Below are 20,375 nucleotides of genomic sequence, written 5' to 3' on the forward strand. Positions count from 1 at the left end.
GTCTGAAGTTTTATGCTTAGTGATGCTGGCCATGTTCTTTCAGTGTATTTGTGTCTCGAGGGGTTTTATGAAACGTGTTTGTTAGTGTGCAGTGCTGAAGTGGGGAGGTGGCCTCCAAAATCCAACAGAGGAAACGGCTCTCAGGTGTCAGAGGGTGTAGGGGCAGGTGAAGGGGTGTGTTCTGGTATCAGAGTGAAGAAGGCAGGCAGGGTAGAGCTAGGCTGGAGGGGTGGTGGTGGTTGTTTAGTCACTAAGTTGTGTCCAATTGTTTTGTGACTCCATGGACTGTAGCCCTCTAGACTCCTCTGTCCATGAGATTTTTCCCAGGCAGGAATACTGGAATGGGTTACTATTCGCTTCAAGGGATCTTTCCTACCCAGGGGTTGAACCCGTGTCTCCTGCATCGCAGGTGAATTCTTTACCATCTGAACCACCAGGCAAAAACCAGGATGGAGAGCTGTAATAGGGACAAAGAGAATTACTCACCTGCTACTGCATGGTTGCTATTTTTTTATTTGAGTCTGAGTTCTCCTTCCTTGGCTCCTAGGGAAACATTTTGTACCTCCAACCATGTGACCTTGCCAAGAAATGCCTGCATTTCTGCTCTTCATGTCTGCTGCGGGTTTGTGTCATGGACCACACGCCAGCTCTGAATGTGCTGACAAAGGATTGGCTGCTCATTGAGTGTCATCTGGTCTACCTTACAGTAATCAAGTCTAGGGGCCTCTTCTCCACCCCCTCCCCTATTTAAATGGGACAGTAACTTAAATCATTCAATCAGGAGGATGTAGAGACATAGTCAGTGTAGAGAATATTAGGCAATTCTGGACAAGTTGAATTAAAACCATAAGTTTAAGTAATGCTGAGGTTAATAGATTATTTTCAGTATGTCTCAGCTTGTTGGGTTTCCCTTCTCTCCCATTGTCCTCACCCCCTTTAACCTCTTTCTACCCGCCACCACATTTTGAGTTCTTGGAATCTGATGGAGGAGAAAGGCCAGGTGTTGACAGAAGGAGTCAGCCCACCAAAGTGGAGGCAGCCCAAACATAGACCACCCCAAAGAGCCTCGTCTCCCTTCTTTTCTTAGTTTTTCTTCCAAGATAGGCACCAATGTATCCTGGAAGGGAGACAAGAATAGGAGGGGGAGGTGATACTGAGACATAACATCCTTGATTTGTGGATTTGTATCAGAGAACTTTGGGGGTGATGGTTATCTGCATTTCATTTAACCTAGTGGTCTTCATCTCTCATTGCCTGTAGGGGGATTAAGAGCTTAACAAACACCTGGCTTTATCCTGGACTGTCTGACTGCCCTTTAGAACGAGGTCTCCATGCAGACATTTGGAAATGACTTGCTTGGGGTCGAGTGTATTATTAAAGTCTGTCCATAAACAGCAAGGTCTGAATTTTGGTAACCCATGGCAAGATTCCTAGACACCAGTGTCAGGCTGGGTGATTTCCAGGACCAAGAGAGAGAGGACCTCCCTTCGAAGCAAGAAAACAGCTGGGCTCTTATTGCTAAATCCAAGAATTGTTCATTAATAGCCTGACAAGAGAGAGTTGCTTCAGGCTGCAGGGCCTCTTTGCTTTAATCACTGGATTTAAGATTAAGTCAGTAATGCTTAAACTGCAGAAAAAGTTAGTGCCATGAAAAAAAAAAAAAAAAGACCAGACTTACATGTAGTACCCTGTAGCGCATGATGTGCAGGTTCCTGGATCATCTGGAAAAAAATTATAAAAATAAAAATAATAATCATCGAGTTCGTCATTTGAAAAACTGAGTTTTAGAAAAGTTGTGGCTTGAGACACATGCTTATGGGATGGTTTCACAAAATGTACTGTCTAGAAATGATGATTGAGTAGATTGCACTATTTTAAAATTAGTAACAAGATGTACGCTACGATTTATCTTTATTAAAGCTAGTAAAGTAAGAGTTCTCATAAAAATTTGGCCCTGACTTTCAAGGAGGAATAGGTCCAAGCTACTGGGTCTTCAAATTGCTGATCATGAATGATCTACAAGAAGCTCCCAACCACAACCTAGGTAAAGGCTTCAGGTATGTCCACACACACGTTTGGAAGGGACTGCAAGGCTCCTACCTGAATGGTGGATTTTTCATGAGTTACCCCTTAATGCCAGTGTGAGGGAATCTCGTCTGGGAGGCTTCTTTGAAACCTGGATAAGTATTTATTTCTTTTTCTAATACAGTATATCCTTTTGTTCTGCTCTTCACCACCCTCTTAAAGAAACTGTCCTGTTCTCGTTAAGTACAGTGATTCATTGTGTCCCGGTTGTCTCAGAGGATTCTTTCCTACAACTTCCAGGCAACTTAATGAGAAAGAAAGGACTTTGCGAATCACTCACTTAGACTGTTTCTCTCTCTTGTCCCTCCCTGAAAGATCCCAACTCCAAGATCCAGTTATTAAGGCAATTTGGTGACTTCCTCTGGCCTGCAGTTCTTATGAGTGACAGAGTTACTTCCAGTAAGTTCTTTCTGTGATCTAACTTATACTCTAATTTTGCTCTTCTCATTCTAAAAGAAGATAGAAAAGAGTTGCTCCTTTTTGAAACGTTCATCTTAGTATATGAGGATTTATGTCAGCCTTAACTTTATTTAAACTAAATATTGGATTGGCCCAAAAGTTCATTTGAGATGTTATAGAAAAACCCAAATCAACTTTTGGACCAACCCAATAAAATTGTGTCCTTTGAACTTTGTGCTTGGTTTTCCTTTCTGATCTAATTTAGGCTTTATTCTGGTTTTTGAGAAGTCTGCTCCTTGATGGCAGAGTCAGCTTCATCTGAGTCTTTAGTCAGACTTTCATCTTGGCTCTTCCTAAACACTGCTGTGTATCACGCATACTGTGACTAATGCATGTGCCAAAAATTAGTGGAAAAATTTCTAGAAGAGGTTCTACCATGTAAGCAGGGCTCCCTAGAACCTTCTGGAAACAGCCTAGTGATGATACCATGGAGGGGGCACTGGCCTAGGAACTGGGCTACCTGTGTTTAATTTGAAGTTTTCACCCTGGCTCAACTGTTTTATGAACTTGCATAAGTATCACTCTACTTTCTGAGCGCTGATTTCTGCAGGTATAAAATGATTCTGTAGGATAAGACTGTTGCTAAGCCTCCCCCAAAGTCAAATATTCTGAAGCTAAGTCTAGCAGGAGTAGGCAATCTATGGCCTACTTGGGGGGCCCCTTTTGCTTGCATATTGTGTGTGAATTCTTCCATGCCACAGCCTCAAGAGTGGTTGAAACAGAGTTAGAAAGTATTTACTGTCTGTCACTTTACATGTGCTGGCCCCTGGCTCTAGCACTGTTGGCCCATGACTTGGTCATGCTCACCTCTGTTAGATAACATGGGTGTAAATGTTATTATCTTAACAGCTTGTCCCAGAGTTCCTTTAAAGAGCTGTCTATATTTAGGAAAATATCTTGTTAAGCCACTTGGGATACAAGTTTAATCAGAATGATTAAACAAGAGCCAAGACAATCAAGGAGATAGCCAGGCGCTTCTGCAGGAGGCCATGGTTTGCTCATGGGAGGGAAATCGTTTTTGTGTCTGGGTCAGCATGGTTTGCTGTAGGGTAACCAGAGCAGGGCAGTAAAGTGAACCATAAACCAGGCGAATTGTGTCATCATGGGAAGGAAAAGCTCACTGGAATTTGTGGAATTCTCAGGAGTGGGCTTTATGCTTCTACAATCCATTGACTGGGGATGTGAGTCCATTTTAAGAAGGTACAAAGGTCCCAGTGAGCACTAGTGGTTATATTGGGTAAGTTTATTTCACACACTGAGTCTGTGTTTGCATCTGCATTCTTTTTAGTCTTGCTCCTAAAGAAATTGCTACTACTCGGCTTGCATTTGGGCAGCTTTCCTCTTCCCTGCCTGTCCTCAATGAACGTATTTGACTCTGACAGTTTTGCTAATTTGGCAAGGGCTGAGGAAATTCTAATCCTGTTCTCTAATGTTCTGGCCATCCCTCCCATCTAGGAACTTAATGAGTTTGCTCTCTGCTCCCTTAAGCAGGTCACTGATGAAAATGTGAAACAGAACCAAGCCTCAGAAATGTGCATACCAATGTAATCGCCAGTCTAGGGACTTTTCCAGCCCAGTTGCACAGTGAATTTGGTACCTTTACAACAGTTTGCATAAATGAATAATGCATAGAACAAGAACTCTGCCTTATAACAGCTTATGAATGCCCATTAGTCTTGCTCATTATTACCGGTTCTAAAGCATAAGAATTGTTGAGAAAAATTTTTCTACCCCAGAAGATTCACAAATCAGACGTAACCTAAATGGATTTAGCTTGACCACTGGGAGGCAGCTGCTGTGGGATTAAGGTAAGGTAACAGTCCCAAACCTGGAAGTTGACTCTAAATCAAGTTGGCAGTTGGATGGTAAGGAGGGCTTAAGGAAGAAAGATAAATTTTCCTGACTTTGTGTCTGTGTGTATGTGTGTGTGTGTTGGGGTGGTGGTTGAAGAGTCTAAACAAACTAGAATTGTGAACTGTCTTGGAAGGTGTTGTCCAGAGTAGGGTATTTAAATAGATCTGGTTATTTGATCTTGTCAAACTTGAGCTGAGAGAGCGTATTTTGAGAAGGGATGCGGCAAGTTCAGACAGAATTCACAGTGAGAGCCTTTTACTTTTGGAAAAAAGTCTTCAGAAACAGCCACTGACTTTCAGCTGCTTCCTTCCCAGCTAAGGAGAATGTGTGAGCAGATGCCTTGTCAAGACGTCCCTTCTTGCAAAAATTTGTTTTATTGTCTCATTTTTACAGGATGGGCTGGGACGGGTAGGACTACAGTGTCCACTCTGTCTAGAGAGAACTTCGTGATTCTCTGTATCCCTTTTCCATGGTTTCCTTGGAGACCAGCAGGGCTGGAACTCAGTGTGAGTGCACTGTCCTCGTGGAGACATTGACTCCTGCTGTCAGTGACACCTTCAGTGGTCAGCTTACATTCTCTGCCATTTTATTATATTCTCAGTAATGCCATAGCCTTTACCATTGAGTTGGGTGGATCAGGCCACATTAGGAGTTAGTAGTTCTTAATTACCAACTATGTTGGAAAAGGGTATTGAACATTTAAAAATGTCCAGAGAAAAATAATTTATTTTTATGGTTTATATAAACTTTGAGCCACATAATTAAAAATACATACAAGTTAAAATGATTCTAGTTTGCTTTTTCTAAACTTGTTTCTTATTTTGTGTTTATTTTTCACTTGAGGGAGGCAGAGGAAACTTGGTATCCTAAGAATAGCCTTTTATTAATATCATGTAATATCTAGATATGCCAGAATTAGCCAGGAACTAGAGAGATTGTTTAGGCAGAATTGACTCTCTGCAGAACTGTAGGGAAAAGTTAATGTCAAGGTGCTGCCAACTTCGTTATGGTTATTTTTATCAAAATTAATTTTCAGGCTCCTAGGACTTTTATCCACACCCTATGCTAGCCAGGCCTCTATCTTCTACTGGCTATTGAAACCTATCTGACCCCTGTCCCATCACTGCAAAGACCTACTAGGTTACTACCTAGGATGCTAGACTAATGGGTATGTTAAACTCTCAGTCTTGGGAGGCTCATAATACATCAGTCTCTTCTCAGGTGTCCTAGATTCATTAGGGTCCTTCTACTGTGGCCTCTTAGACCACGTCCATAAAGGTGCCATAAAACAGTGCCCACCTCATTGTAATTTAGCATACCCTGGATGCTTCCTTGCTTTTCTCAGATGATCCCAACTTTTGGACTCAGTCACCTTCTTGGGTCCAGTCATCTGTATCCTAGGCTTGAGAAAACCTGGGGCTTTACCTGCCTTCCCAGTGAGGCAAGGCTTTAGACCAAACTGATGCTTCCCTCATATTTTATAGGTTTCTAGTCCCAATAACTTTCCAAAGCTCCATAACAACACAAATCAAAAGCAGTAATCTCCATATTTTTGAAATGTTAAAAAAAATTAGCATGTGCCTGCAATGCATATATGTCTGTCTAAATTATTTATATGTACTGGTGCATGAATATTTTACATATGTCACAAAGGCATGCCAAAGTAGAAGATTTAAGAGGATAACATAATTTTGTTATGGATAACAAATTCTGTATTTTTCTATAGCCCTAATGGATTGTCTTGCATACTTTAGAGACCGCTCACTCAGACTACACCTAACCAAAAGCCATATCTGAGCTAATGAATTCATATATTAAACTCCCCAAAATATGTCTTACATTTGGTTTCTTAAAGTTATGATTGAAAGGAATGGCTTTTCGATGAGTTCACTCATATGCATATGTCTAATGACTGCCTGCTCTTGACTTCCAGCCCCTATTTATAGATATATTATATAATTCTAATCAACTTGTTCATCTAGCAGTTTTGGGTTGAAAGAAAAGTTGAAAATACAGATATGAATGAACATGCTTTAATGATAGGGCTCGGTGCCACTTTCTCTACCTTTCCACCACCCTCTATAGATTTAGTACACAAATTTATTTTTCCAGATGAAAAAAGCAGTTCTCATGTCCCTGCAAAAGACAGCCTAAAAGTTCATCTGTTGGGAACAAGTTAAAAAAATATGACTTATTTATATAAGATGGGCTAGTACAAAACCATTCAAATTTTGTTTCTCGTGAGTGTTTAGAGGTATGAAAACATTTTCATGATAGGCTAGGTGAAATAGGATGATAATCTATATCTAGGTACATGTATCATCTGTCCATCTCTATGTATGTATAGATACAACTTTATAAAAAATCAGAAGAAAAAGCTAAAATGTTAATAGTAGTCAAGTAGTCATCTGTGATTTCATTTGTGTGTCTGTGTATGTTTCTATTTTCCTAATAAGTGTGTGTCATGGAATTTGTTAGAATCAGAAATGCTATTAAGGGCAGAAAGAAAGTGCTTAGGTTATGAGTCTCTGGCGTCCTTTGGGCCATGTGTCTGGAAACATTCTCTGCCCACAGATCTCCCTTGAGGAAGCTGGCCTTTTGGTTCTGCTCTTCATTTTTGTCCCTTTCCTGCCCACTTCTGTTCTTTCATCTTTCCATTTTGCTTCTCAGCATTCTCTAATTCTACATCACTGGGACAGGACTGACGTTCTTCCATGGGGTGCAGTTAAAACAGTGGCAGATGTTTGTACAAACTCCCTTGTAAAAATCCATTTTTAATATGAACTGTTTTTCTGATAGAATTCTGTAAAGAAGGTGGTTGACTAGGAAATGGGGTTGTTCTTGGCTCTGTCTCAGACTCCCTAAGTAGGCTAGGGCTCTCCCTTGGGCCAGCATTTTTCATCCACCCCTCTATGAGCACCTGCAGCCTTCTTGCAGCATCAGTAGAATGCCCACCTCCTGCTGAGGTACACTGCTGCTTCCTTTGAGGAAACAGATAGCATTATAAGCAGCCAGTACTTAAATTGTTTAGGGAAATAATTAAGCATACTGTCAATAATGCATATTCTCCGAGAGTAAATATGTACTTCGTTACTGCACAGTGCTGTACAAATATGTAGGCAAGTCGGTGACGTTCCTCACCCCACCCCAGGAAGAGGAACTGGGTTAAGAGATTTATATGCCAGAGAGTGCAACTAATTATAATCCCCAAATAGCACTAGAAAGTACATAATTCAGATATGCTTTGCACTTATAATCGCTTCAAATAGTGAACACTCAAATATGAAATGGACCCTCTGACAGCTTTGTCAAAGCAGAAGATTTTTCTGGAAGGTTCAATGGTGCTGGGATACAAAGTATTTGGTTAGAGGGACTGTTGATGATTTCCAATCGTTTTGTCCTCAATGGTGTCCAAGGACAATGAATAAATATTTGAATTGGCAGTAACGCAAGCAGTGCAGCTGACAGTGGGGCACAACCCACTGGAGGGACACGGTAGTAGAAGAGACATGAATAAATAATCTAAATCACTGTCTACAAATGTTGGCTAAAGAGGGCTCTGTTCTATGTAGGATTTTAGTCTTTACCAAGTCTCCTGATTCCAACAATGGAATAGCATAATAGTCGAGCTGTTTACGGATTTTCATCCTTCTCTAAACCAACTAGCAGGTAAGAGTGATGGCTGAATGTACACAACTGAGTTCATGTGAGAATTGCTCACTACAGCTGTAGGTTCTTTCACTTATTCATTCGTTCTAGGACTTAAATTTTAGGGGGAAGACAGATGATAAAAGAAAAATTAGGTCAGTTTTAGAATCTAAATAAAAAAAATATTTTTTTCAATGAATGTATGAAGTAGCCACTAAAATTCAGGCTCCATGAAGACTGTTTGTTTTGTTTGGTTTTATTTTTCTGTACCTTAATACCAACAGCATTGCCTGGCATATAGCAGATACTCCAGAAATAGGCATTGAATGAAGAAGAAAAACATAAATAATACATTCAGATAAAGGGTTAGAAGTGATGAGACTATAATGGAGAAGGAAGGCTTTAACTTAGATAGGCTAATTTGGAAAGAGCTTTTCAAGAACTGACATTTGAATAGAAATCAGAATGATAGCACAGAGTTATCCCTGTGTAGTTCTGAGGGTAGAATGTTCTAGACAAAGACCAAGAAAGTTTGATCTGTTTATGGAATGTCAAGAAGGCCAGTGGGGCTGAAGAGAATAAAGAGAAAGGGAGAGAGTCAGGATATGAGCCGAGGGTCCAGGGCAGAACCAGATAAAAGATAGTCTTATAGACCAAGGTAACAGGTTTGCATTCTAATCTAAGAGTCATGGGAAGACATGAGGCACTGTATTAGAAAATAACTTAATTTACTGTAGACATGATTACCTTTATTAAATTGTAGATAGCAAAACTACTGTTGCATGTAATACATTGAGAAATACCCTTTTAAGGAATATAGTAGAGGAAGAATTATTAGTGATAAACTAATACTGTAGCTGCAGTCATGAAGAAAAGTCTGATTTAAGAGAAACTGAGAAGATAAAATTGAGGAGAATAGACGGAAGATGTGAGAGAGAAGGAAGTCAGATGACTCCCTGACTCTTGCTGGAGCACCTGGATGGATGGAAAAGAAGGAGAATTCAGCAATGAAATAACTTAGGAGCAGTAAACACTTAACTGAAAGCAATCCATGCATTGCTTTTCATGTTGTACAGAGTATATGCAGATAAGAAAGGCAATGCCTGCTCTCAAGGAGCTTGCAATCTGGTGAGGGGGCAGCAAGTAACAAAGCTGGCTAGAGAAGACATCATGATGTAGTAAAATGTATAACAGATGTAAAAACCTTTAGTCTAGAGCACCACAGAAATATTTGTTTAGGGCCTGAAAGAAGCTAAGTTGTGATTCTCCTCTCTTCTCCCTTAAACAGGCTCTTCTCTCTCTTTTTGAATGGGAAAATTCAGAGCATTATTATTATTGTTAAGGTTGCCAGATAAAATATAAGACTAAAGTGAGAACCTAAGGACTACAGTTTCCGTGTAAGGATGAATTAAAGAATAAAGTTTCCCGGAGAAGAGGGCAACAACCACAGAACAACCACCAAACCATCCTGGTCCTGGGTTTGGCACTGGGTAGATTAAAACAATGACAACAACAAGCCTCTTCTGGGAATTTGATCTTACATAGGGTTTTAATTATGTTGCATCTTACATTGGCTCTTACATAGGTTTTTAATCAGATTTCAAGTAATCTGTGTGTTCTAAAGTATCTCACAAGGAAAGCTCAATTTAAACTAGACCCAGGTAGGTAGTATCCCAAAGCAATTGGTAGAGGCAAATACGAATCCCCTCTAGAGAAATGTAATCTTAACCCAGATCTCAAAGTATTCTCACATTCATCTTTGATGTTAATCTCTCATTTTGATGTTAATTTCTCATTTAAATTCTTCCTTTCCTGCAGTTACCCTTTGTGTTTTTTTCAGTTTTTTTTAACTTTATTGAGTCTTTTAGTGCTAAGTCAAAGATCTCTCTTGGTAAATGTCTTATTGCACTTGAAAATATGTTTTCAAGATGCTCTTTTTTTTTTTTTTTTTTTTTACATTTTAGTGTAACATTTTTATTACCACCAGCACCTGTAATGTTTTCTTTTTTAATTTTAATTTTTTAACATCAAAAACATTTTGTATTGGGCTATAGCTCAAACATCTTTTGACATTGATTTCTAATGTAATTCCATAGTGGTAAGAGAATAGACTCTGTATGATTTCAGTACCTTTAGATGATGACATTTTTGCACTTTGTTTTGTGTTCCTGAATATGTTCCAGTGTCTCCTGGTTTATAGTGTATGGGAACTTGAATAGAATTTGAACTCTACTGTTGTGTGAAAATTGTATAAATCTCAATTATGTTGACTTGGTTAAAAAAAAATATTCTGACATTAAAGGAGAATGGTCACAGTTTAAAAACATAAGCTATAAGGAAATCAGGTGCTCTGGATGAAAGTCAGCAGAAATAATAGACAGCAGAATCAGACCCACAGAGACTACAGATCTTGAAATTATATGACATAAAAATAAAAATTTAATATTTTAGAGAAATGAAAGAGCATCTTGAGAGTAGAAAAGTAACCAAACAGTTGAAAAGAACCATATGTAACCTCTGTAAGTGAAAGACATAAAAATTCAAAGTTAAAACTCAATGGATAGATTAAGTAGATTAGGCATAAAAGAAAGAAAACTAGTAAACTCAAACACAAATACAAAAAAAAGATAGAAAATTCAGTCCAGAGAGACAAAAAAGCAAAGAGGAAAGAGCAATGAGAGATAGTGAAGGTTAAAATGAGAAGGTCTAATATATGTTAAAGTTCCAAAAAGAGATGGTAGAATATGAAAGAGGCAATGTTCAAAGAGAATAGAATACCTCAGAATTTTTCAGAGTTGTTAAAAGATAACTAGGCATTAGTCCCAAGAAACAGCATAAATGTATATCTTTGATCAGAAAGAAAACCTATCATACTAAAATAGAATAACCAAGAAAATGAACAGCTCTTAGACTGTGGAGAAGAATCAAGGGACTTGAGAAGGAAAATACCTTGAGAAGAAGATGTGAAATTTTGGTGGATGAAAGAATATCAGTCATTTCAGAAAGACACTAAAAGAGTTGCAGGAAGTTCTCTGAAATTGTGATGAAAGACTTGGAATCATAAAATACAAGAGCCAGAAGAGAACTTAGGCTCAAAGCCCAGCTTAAATGTTAGAAGAATATGAGGCACTTTTGTTTGTTTCTTTTGAATACTCTGCTTCTTCCAAAAGAATGAGTCTTTTTCTGAGTTTCCAGTGAATTTTGTGTTTATGCTGCCACTCTTATCCAGTGGGGGTGTTGAGAATTATTAATGATCTGCCAGATTCAGGGAATATATCTTACTCATCTCTGCAACCCTAGTCCCTAGTGTTATGCCCAGAATTAATTTATTCCTTTTGTAAGTATATTTTGGGTTCTACTATATGCTGTGGCTACAATGATGACTAATTCCTGGTGCAATATGGAGCTTATGGTCTATGGATCAATGCAGCAAGTAAAAAGATATTGTAGAATGCTATGTGATCAGTGTTACTAACAGAATTGTGAACAATTTATGAAGAAAAAGGTGTGTGTTTGTATGTGTGTGGGGTCTCCTTGAGGAAGTGAAAGCTTAGATGAGATCTGAAAAATGAGTTTGAGGGGGAGAGAGGGTGGAAACTTTTTAATGTGGAAAAGCCTGGAGGTAGAAAGAGCTGAATTTATGGAGATAATTCCTTTAGTAAACGGGCTCATGAGATTCTCCTTGAAGAAACCATAGAGAGAGTGGCAAAAATCTTGTTAGTATACAGCATAGATGCCCTCACCTTAAAAACATACAGGTTTTTAAAGTAAAGAATGGGAAAAGTACAAAAGTGGTTTCCAAAGAATTCGAAGTAGCTCCTATAGAGTAGGTGTTAGGACTCAAGGAAGCAAGAAGAGATAGGAGAGAGAAGATGGAAGAAACCAGTGGCTGAATCACGAAGTTTTTATGTCATGCTCAGGAATACAGGTTTTACACAAAGCTGTAGGAAATCATTTTAGATTGGTAGGCAGTTGTCACAACAGGTTTAAGTTTTAGAAAGCACGCCATTTTGCAGGATAGAACATGACATTCAGAAGTGAAAGAACAGAAAAAGACTAGCATTAGGGAGACCAGTTAAAAAGACTATCTAGATATCCAGATGAACTATGTTTATGACCTGAACTATAGTGGTGGATGTGGGTTGACATGGACAGAGTGAACAATGTTTAGAAAGTAGAAATGACTTGGTGACTGTTTGGGTTGAATTATGTCCCCCAAACAATGTGTTCACATCCTAACCCCTGGTGCCTGTGAATGTGACCTTACTCGGAAATAAATTCTTTGCAGATATAACAAAATTAAGATGAGGTCCTACTGGTAGGTCGCTCAGTCCTGTCTGACTCTTTGCAACCCCATGGAATGTAGTCCACCAGGCTCCTCTGTCCATGGAATTCTCTAGGCAAGAATACTGGAGTGGGTTGCCATTCCCTTCTCTGGGGGATCTTCCCAACCCAGGGATCTAACCTGGGTCTCTTGCTTTGTAGGCAGGTTCTTTACCATCTGAACCATCAAGGAAGCCTCACAGTAGATTAGGGTGGCCCCAGTCATTGGATTTAGGGGTCACACACTAAATTAGGATAGCCCATAAATACAGTGATTTATATTTATATAACAAGTCACATAAAGACAGACATTCAGTTTCAGAAGGAAGATGTTAATGAGATCACAGAGGAGGAGATTAGAGTAATGTAGTTGTAAGCCAAGGAAGGCAAAGAGGACTAGAAACCACCAGAAGCCAGGAAGAGGTGAGGAAAGAACCTCCCTTGGAGCCTCCAAAAGGAGTCACTTGTGCTGACTCCATGATTTTGGACTTCCAGCTTCCAAAACTGTGAGAAACATACATTTCTGTAGTTTCAAGCCAGTTCAATTTGTGATTCTTCATTATAGCAGCCCTTGGAAATGAATGCAGTGATAATAGTGTTTAGTGGCCACCATTTTTCTCTGTGTTTCTGCCTTCTTCTTTAAAATATTGGAAAGATCTCTACTAGTTCTTCTTTGTATTTCACTTATTTCTTTTTAAGTGGAAGAGGAATGCTCTGTCTTACGTGATTGAGGAGTTTGGAAGAAGGGACCCAGCATGCTTGAGATGGGAAGTTTAATGGGGGTGGTGGAGTGTTAGGAAGCTCATTTTTTATAGATCTAACACTGTATAAAACTGTATAAACAATCAAGTTGATCCTTTGATCCATTTCTGTATTCCACCCCCCCCCCCCCCCCCACGAAATCTTAATGCTCACCTGGTTCTGAATTGTGGGGAGAGGTATTTGTAATAAAGCCCAGAAAGAGGAGGAGAAATAATAGTTTCTGGGAATTTGGGCTTGAGCAACTGAGTGGTACTCTATTTGGAACCATATACTCAGGAGTAGGGGTTGTTGAGGACACAGGTGGAAGCTGATGACATGTAGAAGGTGCTTGATATATTGGCTGAATTGAAGGTGGTTCAAGTCCCTAAATTTTTTTCCAATTTAAAAAATTTTTTAGAAATTTATTTATTTTTTAATTGAAGGATAATTGCTTTACAGAATTTTGTTGTTTTCTGTCAAACATCAACATGAATCAGCCATAGGTATACATATCAAGCCCTTCATTTTAAGGATGAGTAAGCTGAGCCCCAAGGAATCTCAGCCGCTTGTTCAAGATCATACAGAACAAATGAAGATTTGGAAACTTCTGTTCCTATGAATTCCAAGTGACTTTTTCTCTTCCACACTGCCTCTATTTAAGATTACATATCCTTGTTTAAAAATATTCCCACACTCACTCTAAAAGATCTTAATATGCAGGCTTACTGTGCTATTCAAGACTGCTGATTCGTCTATCCATTCTTAAAAGTCCACATCACACTGTCAGCTAATGAATGTCCAGGCACAGCCTTGGGACACTTCAGCTGGACTTTGCACTAAGTCTACCCACATCGTGTAACTGAGAGCCTTCCGCCCTGTACAGAAGGGGTCCCCAGGATATTTCATCATTGCAGTTTTCATGTCCAGACTTTGCTTGGAATCTCCAATCTATTCAGGATCCTCTGCCAAAGTTAAACTGCCTGGAGCAAAACAGAGCAATCCTTTGGATCCTGAAGTAAGTGTCCAGGGCTGCGGGAGCCAAGCTGGAGAAGGCAGAGGGACTGGGTGTGCAGTCCCCCCAAAATCATATGTTTTATTACCTCTCTTTTCAGACAAGAGAAGGTTACAGAAAGCATAACCTTTCATTTCCTGACTCTGTTTAGGTGCACTTCACCACCTCAGCATCCACGGAAATTCTCCAGCTAAATATATCGTTAGAAAAAAAGAAAAAACAAGACAACATACGTTGTTCTCCCTTGCTGCCTAAACAGAAACAAAAGTGCTGAAAAACAAAATTTATTCTCCAACAGACATATTTTCTGGTCGTTACTTTTTGCCCAAATTGCTCGTTTGTGTAAGCAAACTAGAGCTTGTGTAAACAAGTTCTGTTATCTGGAGGAAAAAAAAAAATCTGAGCACCATCCTCTGTGATAGGCTCTTAAAGAAAAAAACAAAAAGGAGCCTCTTTCATTTCTAAGAAGATATTTTGAAAGACTCTGCCTATTCATCATCAGGAATATTTTAAAGAAGTGATGTTTTCTTTTGTGTATCTTCAAGTTGCTATAGCAACTGGATCACTTTCTGCTCGTTAATCAGGTGGCACCAGCCAGAGAATCTATCCTTCCCCCTAGGTTTGGAGCCTTTGCTTCTTACTTTACCTTTTGAAAACTTCACAGAATTTGGAAATAGTTTTCTTCAAAAATGTTTCCCTTGATCTGCGAGTTTTTCTGTGTTCAATGTCTTCGTCACTACACATTTTCTCTCTCATGTTATTTGATGGCTTCTGTGGAGTACTGGGTATGTTTTGATTGCTCCTTTTTTATGTACTTCTGTGCTTTGATTTCTTACAGCCCTGGGAGGTTTTGCTGAGTCTCTAGAGTTGTGTGGTAGATTATGCAGAGAGCTACTTCCTCTTCATTGTATAGACTGTCAGCCACAAGTACATGTACAGTTAAAAGTGGAGTTTTGTTTCCTTTAATGTTCCTTTTAAGCCCCTCCTCCTTCTCAAAAGTCAGCAATTCCATATTGATTTTCATCACAGACACTTGGACCTGCTGTAACAGTGTTGAGTGAGCGATGACCATAGCTCATCATTGTTCAGTGATCGATCTGAGGGATTCAGTGACTGTGTTCCCCAGTGTCCAAACATTCTTCTGAATACTTGGTTTGCATGCCAGATGCTGGATGACTCTAAACATTATACAAAATAGGGCCAGAGGACCTTGGAGGGCAGGTAGTTCAAAAGCTGCTTAACTGTAGTTTGGTTTGCAGAAATGTTTGGTTGACCTCTATTATGTCTATATCTAAAGAAATCAAAAGATTTCTCATGACAGTCTGGATCACGCTCAAGTTCTACCTGCAACAACAGATAGCTGAGCAGCAAATGACTCATCTGGATTGTTGGATCCCTGGCCCTAGGCCTGAGCTCCCCAGCTGGCCCACCCAACTGTGGTTCCTGCCTGGTACCTGCAGGGATTTGAAGTTAGGCCCTTGATCTTGCTCAGTTTCCACCCCTCCCCCATTTGTACAGATTAAAAAAACCGAAACCTACACTTTTCAGGACTTGACCTAAGCAAGAAGTTAATTAGTGGCAGTTTGAGCTTTCAATGTAGATTTACTGACCACTAGCCCAGGGCTTCAAGTTCTTTGATGATCAAAATTACATTTTATAGTGTTTCTCGGGTAGAATGGAGTTCTCAGGAGATACACTTGACACTATGGCTCTTTAAGAACTACACATATCCACACACATGATCACCTGCAACTGGCGATGTTGTAACAAATCTTGTCAGCGTGAGCTTTTTGAATAACATTCTGCATGTTATTTAGAGTAAGAAGGGCATTTGTTTGTGGGTCTAGACAAACAAAGTACTGGAGCTGAGCGTGTGCGTGTGTATATGTGTGGGATGGGTGGGGTGAGAAGGGAGAGACCCTCTGAGCACATTTTCTCCAAAAGTGGTAGTTTTTCAGGGTCTCTTAAGTGTACTGGGTTGAGGTGAGGACTAGAATTAGAAAAAAGCGGAAAGAAAGTTAGAAGCAGCACTGTGAGCACAGCCCTGATTTATCTAGAGAAGGTAGTGAGAGAGCAGAAACATTTTTCTGTATTTGCTCCCCCACCTGTTAATGAAGGGCACATGTCCTGTCTCCAGCACAGAGTTAGTCTCTCCACCCCCCAGTCACATGTTAGAACACTGATGTGTCTGTGGTGTATGGGGGGGGGTGTTCCCGTGTGAATGAATGTACCCACAAGCATGTATATAGGTTTTGTGAGCGTGGGCAATGACTTACTGAACCAAAAGGTAATACTCCTCAGGTTTTTGAGAGCCTTTCTCCTGGTAGCCGTTCCCAAAGGGAACAAAGGTTAATAAACAAATCCTAGTTGCTTTGGTGCTGCAGTAAATAAAATGAAAAGTTGACCGTAAAAGAGAACTCGGGCTGTGGCTATACTTAATCCAAATAGTCCATGGGGAAATGAGTCCATTATCATAGTAAAAATAAAAGCATAGCACCTGCTAATGAGGCGAGCCACCCTGAGATGTGATGGCTGCGGGGCCTTGCAGGGATGGCGGTGCGGGACTGGGGCGCCACAGAACCCCTAACGCAGGGGCTTTGTGATGACAGAGAAAAGATTCTGTGAACCAGCCGAACGCCCAAATCTCTACAAAGCCAAACTCTTCTTAATGAATCTCCTGTGACTGCTCTAACAATTCCTGTGGCACTTAGGTCTGAAAACAAGAGGGATTTCACAGTGTCATTAAATCTACACAATAACATGAAGTAGAGAGCAGGCTAACAATTGCCTGTCGAATTTGCGGAGAGCTTGGCCCCACCATGAAATATCTTTGATTGGCTGTCTATCTTGTCGGATTCTTGGAGGTAATTGCTGGCGGTGTCTTCCCTTCATTTCGTATTTTATGGGCCTGATTATTCTGTGAATGCTCTTCTATTTTCTTTCTCCACGGCATGGGAACACCCCAGGACTAGTTTTCAGGGTTCACTTATAAAAAGAGCTCTGTTTTATAAGGCAGGCCCTTTTGCAGTCAGCTGAGATTCCTCTCTCAGGCACCACAAAGATTCTGTCTCTAAGGCCATTATTCTTTCTGCGGTTCCTCAGCCCTCCAGGGGTCTTCATTCATATTGGCAGGTGATAAGCTATTTTCAAGTCACGGGCAATCATAGTAATTCGGCATTTTTCCTTATTAGCACCTCTGAATGGAGAAAGTGCGTGGAAACTGCTCATCTGTGCTGTCTCTTTTCTGTAGGCTGGGAGCTTTTATGCTCCAGATGGGCTGTGTTGTTAGTCCAAAGGGATTAAATGGAAGAGCATCCCTCAGTCTTTCTAATGGTCACAAATGACATGGATGAGATGCTCAGCGTTTCTTTCTTCACTTTGAGAGAGGCCACCGACCTAGTAGGAGAGCCATTGCTATTTTCATTCCTGGATCTTGAGACAGTTTTGAGTAAGATGTTGTCAAATGATGGATGCACATGTGGGTGCCTGAGCGCATTCGTGTTTCTTGTTGGTTACGAGAGCAATTTTCCAAAGCTTTGATACATTTTAGGAATCTCCAGTGTTTTCTGAAGAAACTTGGCACTGAGGGAAGTGGGGCTGGCTTGACCGCAGAAGGCTCAAAACCTCATATATTTTGGTGTGTGAATAGAAGGGAAGAGGATTCAGTCTCCATAAGCACACCGCCCCAAACACTGACATTCTTTACCAACACTGTCAAAGATGAAAGGGCTTATAGTGCAATCTGAATTAAATAGGCAAACATTTAGAATTATTTGGAGGTACCTGTGATTTCCCCAACCCACTATGATCCCTCCTATAGGTGCATTATTGTCAATAATTCTGTCTATGTGCCGTAAATACATGTAATTATTTTTTATGATGAACTGATTATTTCATTCATCTAACATTTTGGCTGACAGCTGTGCCACCTTTTTGAGTCAGTGCATTTACTTAGCCTTCTGTATGGATATTTCTAAGCAGGCAGCAAGCACGTCAGGGTCTAAGAACTATTGTGTCTAAAGCTAGTGGATTATTTGAAAATTGTGTTTTCTCTAAGACTTATGTTTAATACATATAATGGAAAGTTTGAGAAAATTTTCTGCCTCGATGCTGGTTTGGGAAGCTGTACATTCTAAATGCCTGGAACACGGACAGGCATGATAAGATGAGGTATCTGATGGAATGACGAATCAGAAGAAAACATGGCTTGCCTTTAATGGACACCAAGAGCTACCCATTCCTTCCCTTTACAGGTCTGCAAACTGGGATTGCTTTTCTTTTAACATTTTACAGACTTACCTCATTTTATTGCACTTCTCAGATATTGCGTATTTTACAAATTGAAGGTTGCAGCAACCCTGTGTTGAGCAATACTATTGGCACCATTGTCCCAACAGCATTTGCTCACTTCATGTCTCTGTGTCATATTTTGGTAATTCTCACACTATTTGAAGCTTTTTCTTTATTATTGTATGTTTCTCCCTGTTTCCTGAGACACAGTATTGAAATTAGGCCAATTGGGGTTGCAAAGAGTCGGACATGACTGAGCAACAGAATAACACAACAAATAAGTTGTGCCTCTAAGTGTCCAAGTGGAAGCAAGAGCCACACGTCTTTCACTTTAAATCAGAAGTTAGAAGTGATTATACTTAGTGAGGAATGCAGGTCAAAGGCTGAGGTAGGCTGAAAGCTAGGCTTCTTGTGCCAACTAGTCAGCCAAGTTGTGAATGCAAAGGAAAAGTTCTTGCAGGATATTAAGAGTGCTACCCCAGTGAGCACACAAGTGATAAAGTGAAACAGCCTTATTGCTAATATGCAGAAAGGTTGAGTGGCCTGGATAGAAGAGAAAACCAGTCAAAAATTTCCCTTAAGCCAAAGCCTAATCCAGAGCGAGGCCCTAGGTCTCTTCAGTTCTACAAAGGCTGAGAGAGGTGAGGAAGCTAAAGAGAGAAAAGGCTGAAACTAGCATAGGTTGATTCATGAAGTTTCAGAAGCCGTCTTCATAACATAAAAGTGCAAAGTGAAACAGCAAGTGTTGACATAGAATCTGCAGCAAGTTAGCCAGGTTTAATTAAGACAATTTATGAAGGTGGCTTCATTAAACAACAGATTTTCAATGTAGACAAACCAGACTTATGTTGGATGGTACCATTTAGGACTTTCATAGCTAGAAGAGGAGATGTCACTGCCTGGTTTCAGAGCGTCAAGGACAGGCTGACTCTCTTGTTATGGGCTAATGTAATTGGTGACTCGAAGTTGAAGCCAATACTAATTTACCACTTTGAGAATTTTAGGGGCCTTAAGAATTATGTCAACTCTATTCTGCTTGTTCTCTATAAAATGGAACAATGAAGCCTGGATGGAAGCATATCTATTTACAACATGGCTTGCTGTGCTTCGTTGCTTAGTCGTGTCTGACTCTCTGTGACCCCATGGACTGTAGCCTACCAGGCTCCTCTTTCCATGGGGATTCTCCAGGCAAGAATACTGGAGTGGGTTGCCATGCCCTCCTCCAGGGGGTCTTTCTAACCTAGAAATTGAACCCAGGTCTCCCACAATGCAGGCGGATTCTTTACTGTCTGAGTATCTTAAGACCACTGTTGAAATCTGATCACAAAAAAGAGTATTAGTATTCACAGACAATGTTTCTGGTCACTAAAGAGCTCTGATGGAGATGTTCAATAAGATTAGTGTTGTTTTCTTGCTTGATAACACAACATCCTTACTGCACCCCATTGATCAGGGAGTCATTTTGACTTTCAAGTCTTATTATTTAAGAAATCTCATAAGGCTGTTGCTGTCTTAGATAGTGATTCCTCTGAGGATCAGGGTAAAGTCAATTGGAAAAGTCAACTGAAAACTTTCTGGACAGGATTCACCATTTTAGATGCCATTAAGAACACTTGTGATTCATGGGAAGAGGTCAAAATATCAGCACTTACAGGAGTTTGGAAGAAATTGATTTCAACCTTTATGAATGACTTTGAGGGGTTCAAGATTTCAGTGGAGGATAGGGCTTCCCAGGTGGGTCAGTGGTTAAGAATCTGCCTGCAACACAGGAGATGTGGGTTTGATCCCTGGGTTAGGAAGGTAGCCTGGAGGAGGGCATAGCAACCCACTTCAGTATTCTTGCCTGGGGAATCCTGTGGACAGAGACGTCTGGCAGGCTATAGTCCGTAGGGTTGCAGAGAGTCAGACACGACTGAAGCAACTTAGCACACATGCACATGGAATAAATAACAAGAGAACTATA

General features: G+C 40.2%; 1 protein-coding gene and 1 long non-coding RNA gene across 14 annotated transcripts in view; one reads left to right on the forward strand and one right to left on the reverse strand.

The window, feature by feature from the left end:
* PCSK5 (proprotein convertase subtilisin/kexin type 5) overlaps nucleotides 1-20,375 on the reverse strand; it is a 492,571-nt gene that overhangs the window by 47,586 nt on the left and 424,610 nt on the right. For all 4 annotated transcript variants that reach the window (XM_070480332.1, XM_070480331.1, XM_070480335.1 and 1 more), the window contains exon 25: nucleotides 1,679-1,721. In XM_070480332.1, coding sequence (XP_070336433.1) covers nucleotides 1,679-1,721 — 43 coding nt within the window. The remainder of the gene's footprint in view (nucleotides 1-1,678; nucleotides 1,722-20,375) is intronic.
* Nucleotides 7,887-20,375, forward strand: part of LOC139039485 (uncharacterized) — a 126,783-nt gene continuing 114,294 nt past the window's right edge. For all 10 annotated transcript variants that reach the window (XR_011492766.1, XR_011492764.1, XR_011492763.1 and 7 more), the window contains exon 1: nucleotides 7,887-8,067. This is a non-coding gene — a long non-coding RNA (uncharacterized lncRNA). The remainder of the gene's footprint in view (nucleotides 8,068-20,375) is intronic.

Source organism: Odocoileus virginianus, chromosome 18 (genome assembly GCF_023699985.2).
Source record: "Odocoileus virginianus isolate 20LAN1187 ecotype Illinois chromosome 18, Ovbor_1.2, whole genome shotgun sequence".
NCBI lineage: Eukaryota > Metazoa > Chordata > Mammalia > Artiodactyla > Cervidae > Odocoileus > Odocoileus virginianus.